Source organism: Mytilus galloprovincialis, chromosome 5, assembly GCF_965363235.1.
Source record: "Mytilus galloprovincialis chromosome 5, xbMytGall1.hap1.1, whole genome shotgun sequence".
Taxonomy (NCBI): domain Eukaryota; kingdom Metazoa; phylum Mollusca; class Bivalvia; order Mytilida; family Mytilidae; genus Mytilus; species Mytilus galloprovincialis.
In genome coordinates, this window is record NC_134842.1 from 45,151,278 (window position 1) to 45,157,277 (window position 6,000).

The 6,000-nt window shown below is 33.5% G+C and overlaps 1 protein-coding gene across 1 annotated transcript; it reads right to left on the reverse strand.

The window, feature by feature from the left end:
* Window positions 1-2,690: 2,690 nt before the first annotated feature.
* LOC143074552 (complement C1q tumor necrosis factor-related protein 4-like) lies at window positions 2,691-4,611 on the reverse strand. The gene is made up of 3 exons (XM_076249950.1): window positions 4,514-4,611; window positions 4,014-4,067; window positions 2,691-3,115 (listed from the first exon to the last, which is right to left on the reverse strand). The coding sequence occupies exons 1-3, from the start codon at window positions 4,599-4,601 to the stop codon at window positions 2,709-2,711; spliced, it is 549 nt and encodes a 182-aa protein (XP_076106065.1). The 5' UTR covers window positions 4,602-4,611; the 3' UTR covers window positions 2,691-2,708.
* Between the last annotated feature and the right edge of the window lie 1,389 nt (window positions 4,612-6,000).

Sequence of the window (6,000 nt, forward strand, 5' to 3'; positions counted from 1 at the left end):
ACAGCAATATACTTCACCAAACACTTAAATAGCAGTGTATTTTATTCAATGTTCAAAACGCCATAGAACATGTAGAAGAGACACTAATTCAAAATTTAACTTTGGTATAAATAAAGGTATTAGTAGTATACCGCTGTTCAAACTCATAAATCCATGGACAAAAAACAAAATCGGGGTAACAAACTAAAACTGAGGGAAACGCATAAATATAAGAGGAGAACAACGACACAACACTACAATGTAACACACACCTCTTTTTGAATATATTCATATTTTAAAAACCGATCCGTTCATGGAGCACAGCTAGCTGATAGTGCTCCAAACCCGGAGAGATTTACTTGAAGAAGAAAAAGATTGCAAATATTTCCGAGTGGTTCCGATAAAATATGTTCCACAATTTTGATTTTGGATAGCAGCAAAAACTCAAATAAGAGGATAATCACATAAGGTGACTTTCTGCATGATTTAATTCTTATATGCGAGATGGTGTTTACTCAGGGTGTCCAATGACCTGCAAACATGTGGTATTTATATATAGGAAGAGGTGGTGCGAGTTCCAATAAGACAACTCTTCATCCAAATAACAAGTACATATAAAAGTAAACAATTATAGGTCAATGTATGGCATTCAAAACGGAGCATTGGCTCACACCGAACAAAAATCTATAAAGGGCCCCCAAAATACTAGTGTAAAACCATTTGTATATACATGTAGTTCTATGTATGTTCCTTTGAGTTGTAAACTTTATTTGGGTTTGCCCACTTTTTTTTTTTACTTTTTAAGGCTCTTCATTTTATCGCTAGTTAAAGATTTTCGCAATTGTTTCTATGAATACTTATTATTGTTCTAAGTAACAATAATATACGAATTATATAAAAAAAAAAAAAAAAAGAAGATGTGGTATGATTGCCAATGAGACAACTATCCACAAAAACAAAATGACACAGACAACTATTAATAGGTCACCGTACGGCCTTCAACAATGAGCAAAGCCCATACCGCATAGTCAGCTATAACAGGCCCCGATAAGATAATGTAAACAATTCAAACGAGAAAACTAACGGCCTTATTGATGTAAAAAAATGAACGAAAAACAAATATGTAACACATAAACAAACGACAACCACTGAATTACAGGCTCCTGACTTGGGACAGGTACATACATAAATAATGTGGCGGGGTTAAACATGTTAGCGGGATCCCAACCCTTCCCCTTACCTGGGACAGTGGTATAACAGCACAACATAAGAACGAACTATAAAAATCAGTTGAAAAAGGCTTAACTCATCAGATGAACAAAAATACAAGTGGACGTGGCCGGGTACTTATACATCCCGACACCAAAAGACACAATGAACAGATCTGAGAGTACTCGCAGTTATCTGACAGCTAGTTCAAAGCCACTAACAACTAATAAAAAAATCATGCATCTATGTATAGTTTTTGTCATAAAAGTGAGAAAAAAAAACGAAAGGGAGCTCACGTCAAATGATATTTATAAACTTACAAATCACCAAAGTTTCATGCATATTGGTTAAGTGTTTTTGAGTAAATGTTGACGACGAACAGACAGATGGTCAATCTATTATGGTATACCATAATACGTCCCGTGTAAACGTGCGTATAATTTTTTCCGTAGGGAAATTTTGATAAATTATAGATGGTAGGGTCACCCTATCTCAACTTTAGACCTCAATCAAAAATATTCCGTCACTTGATCCACCTGAGTCCCTGGGTCAAGGTCTACTTAACCAATTGACTATTAATTGTACTTAGTGTGGACAAAAGCTTTTCCTAAGGGGATTTTTATGAATTTAAGAAGGGGGGTTTAGGGTAACCCTACCCGAACTTTGCACCTCAATCAAAAAAAATCCTTAACCTTTCCCACATGGGTTTGTAGGTCCAAGCCATCTTAACCAGTTGCCTATCACTTGCCTATCAGTTGCCTATCACGTGTACTTAATGAGAATTAAAGCTGTGCCGTTGTGAATTTGTCAAAACTGTAACGTTAAAATAATGTAGGTTCAATTTTCATTCAAATGATTTGTATCTGTTTCGCACGACAAAAATGTTGAATAGAATAAAAAAAAATATAAGCTTGATGAAACGATCGAAAAACAAACATTAATAACATAAAAGGTCTTTGTATTTATATAGATAAAGATGTAAGTCTTTTTAGTATCATGTTAATTGTTTCAAATCTTTCATTATGATACTGTATGCCTGTGCATAAGAACGATATTTAAAAAAAGTGACGTCATAAATAACGTTTCGAATGGACACGTGGAATGTGTTAATATGACAACAACCCGACAAAAGAGTAAAACTCATCACAATGCCACCAACGAGCCATCAACACAACGTAAAAATGCCACAGCCGGAGGTTCATAAACAAAAATGTATATAAGTTCAGCTGAAATGGAGGTCAGACTTAACGAAATAGCAGGATTTTGTGAGATATTTTAATAGTCGTCTCTTTATTGAACGTATCAAATCTTTCATCTGGTTTACTTTAAACAGGAAACAAAAGAATAAATGTTCCACATGTTTAATATGTACTCAAGACAACAACAAAAATAACACAACCAAACAAATAAAAACCCAGAAAAAATTGAGTCAATCATGTTTTTCTATTGTATTATTATAAGTAAATATCTACCTCAAAAAGGCAAAGAAAATAGAAAATATATGTAGTTATAAACTCATTTTATTTTGAAATAAGATATCCAGAAAACATACTGGAGTCTGTTCCTGGTTCATTGTAAACAAGTTCTGATTGAGAATTACCATGTCTGATATACACCCGGTCGCCTTCCTTCAGATCTAATACCATGTTTAGAGTAGCTGAATTGAAGTTAGCAAGGTTAGGGTATAGGCCTACAGTTTTCTGCTCATTTTTCCACAGATGAACACGAAGTGTTTTCCCTGGGGCACCCACAACTGTACAAGAGATTTGATAAAGTCCACCTGTGGGCACAGTAAACACTCCAGTTTGAGTGCTGTATCCATTCCCCACATTAGTCCACACTTTATCAAATAAAACGTTTGTATTAGAACCTAAGTTCTGCGATTTACTCAATGATGCTGAAAAAGCTGGTATATCGCCGTTATAACCTGAAAATTTACATAATCGTTCATAAATTTGAATTCAGGCAAAACTTACTTTATTTTGACATCAATTAACAAGACAATAAATTCGACAATTTTAAAATAAAAGATTGAACATATGAAGTAAATATAGTATTCCCTGCTGACAATATACCAACAATAGTAATTAATACAAATATGCATTGAGAAATTTGCGCCACTGTTTTGATCGGTAAGAGCTCCATAAACAGTGCTGGTCATATCATGGTCGTCTTGGACTTAGAATAATGCTTTCGGTTAGAAAATATTAGGTCCAAGACCACAAATATAGTCCCTAGTGTTGACAGTGGGTTACTTGTCATTAATTTTTATACCCCTTCCAAATTTATTTCTCCATGTTTTATGCCTCAAATTGCAAGTAGAGGGGTGAAATTACACTGTAAAAAAGTTTGGGTCCAGAATTTTAAAGGAAAGTAGTGATTTGGTCCAGGTAAAAAAGGTTGAAAAATAGCACTTCGGAAGATGTCAAAAGATTTCAAGACGCCCTAAAGATAAAATTGTCCATATTTTGAGTTTGAGGCGATGAGGTTTTCTATAATTTTGATATAATTTGTCCCAAAAGTAGTACAACACACTGTTAAAGTTTCTTTGAGAAAGCGCAGGTGGGATTTTTTTTATTTTCATTTATGTTCTAAAAGAAATTCACTACGAAATAATTGTGGTGACGGACCTAAGAAGGTGTTATACAATCATTCACCATGTCCCACTAGTGGCACCAAACGTGTTCTCATGGCAAGAAAACCAATTTTATGATAAGTAGCTTTTGGTAACGTCAAATAAGATCTTTCAAGATTTGATATATTAAAATATTTTACAGACCTTTTAATTAATCCTCTTTTGAGTAAGTTATACTGATGATTCTTACCTGAACCTCTGATTTTCTTCATCATACCAATCAAGTCTTTAAAGAGATCATGTTCTGTAAAAACATACAATAAATATGAAATAATTTAAAATAAATACCAAACAAATACGTGTAAGGGAGCTACCATTTGATTTTTATGGGGGGGGGGGGGGGGGGGGGGCTAGGATGAAATTTGAAAAAAATAGGCAGGACAGGAATTTTGAGTAAAAAAAAAGGCAGGATGACCCACTTGCAAAAAAAAAAAAGTCAGGATGACAATTTAGGTAAAAAAAGGCAGGACTGAATAGAGTGAAAAATAAAAAGGTAGGACAGAGATTACAACTAAAAAAAAATGCAGGACAAAATTTTTCATCCTAGCCCCCCCCCCCCCCCCCCCCATAAAAATCAAATGGTAGCTCCCTAAGTGACGCACAGTAATAAACAAACTATAAAGTTAACTTTTATGTTTTAGAAGTGTGTGTCTTCTATCATTCATTACATTAAAGTATTTAAAATCTTACCTATTTTAGGACTACAGTTTGCATGAACAAATGTGGTGCTCACAGTTAAACATATAGCCGCACACACAATATTGCAGATGACAGTCATCGTTGAAAGCAATTTTGACATATGCTGCTATATTGTTTGTGTTATAAATACTTTAGAAACTTTAAATTTCGTGACAAATGTTATTACTGTTATTTAATACCTGTTACATGATATGTTGTTTTTGATCAGGAAGTTAATCAGATTTATATTTTTCAAAAATTTCCAAGAGTAATTAACATAATGGCCTAGAATTTTGTTAGGTTTTAAAGAAGTTTTTTGTTTCGTTATCTTATTTCTGTATTTTTTTTTCTTTTGTCTTTTGTTTTTGTTTTTTTTTTTTCAATTTTGATTTCGTCATGATTATGTAAAAAGAATCGCCAGTTATTTAATATGTACAAATGTGCATTTCTTTTCCTTTTATAATCAACAATTAAAAAAAAGGAGACGGGTAGTTTAATAGATTTAATAGGTACATGTAATTTCCGACATAAAGATTGATAATGTAAGTCATTATTTTACATTGTACAATTGACGTGGAAATGTTTGAAAAAATGTCACAAGACAGCATACATTTGTAACATGATTTTGATGTGAAGAAGTTTGGTTTGACGTCCATTTTTATTAAACTAGTACATATGGAAGTGCAGTAAAAATTGTTAAAAACTAAACTAAACGAAATTGTCTCAAGATAAACCACGATCTTACTTATAAATAATTCCCCGGGACTACCTCTCAATTTGTTTCCTTTACATGAGACGATGTGTACTCGATACAAAAAATATTCACGTTAACTTGTTCTTTTCGGCGGTGGTCTTTTGCAAAGTCGTATGTAATTACAGACTCGACCCAAGGTATCTTGTCCCGAATTTACACATTATTCCAAAAAAGAAAAAACAAAATTAAAAATTTTTAGAACTTTTTTTGCTTTATTTCATGATGTGAATCAACCAGGGGGACAATTGCCAAACGCCTGTTTATCGTGTGTGCCGAGTGCATATGTTTTCACTATGTAAGGTGTTGATTTAAATCGATAAAACACACTCAGCCTTGATATAAAGATAAAAAAGATACAATTTGAATCTGAATGATGGCAAAATTCTATCGAAGTATTTTTGCTTTAGTTGGGGTTTCTTGTCGTAACAGCTGAATACGGATAGTTTCAGCTCTTTCTCCGATTTCGATCCGATACTACTATTTTGACGCAAATTGTTTTTTTTTACGAGAGTTTTTTTAATTGCTGTGCACCTCCGCTAACGTGAGCCAATAATTTCTTTCATATTCGAAAAACCCCGTTTGTATGCCATCTTTATCACTAATTATTACTGTGGCTCACGATGGCGGAGGTCTTTCGAAAAGAAGGATTGCAGTCCACAAATGAACAATTTTCTATCTTTTGACGATATCAACACACTTTAGCCAACCCACAATCAGGTTTCTGCCATACTAGAAGACAAATTAG

What these genes read in the sequence shown, in the direction of transcription:
- LOC143074552 (XM_076249950.1), bottom strand. Translation starts at nt 4,601, where the DNA reads ATGACTGTCATCTGCAATATTGTGTGTGCGGCTATATGTTTAACTGTG. An exon ending in AAACTGTAGTCCTAAAATAG is followed by an intron (nt 4,068 to 4,513) that starts GTAAGATTTTAA and finishes ATGTTTTTACAG; the next exon opens with AACATGATCTCTTTAAAGAC. An exon ending in GAAGAAAATCAGAGGTTCAG is followed by an intron (nt 3,116 to 4,013) that starts GTAAGAATCATC and finishes GTAAATTTTCAG; the next exon opens with GTTATAACGGCGATATACCA.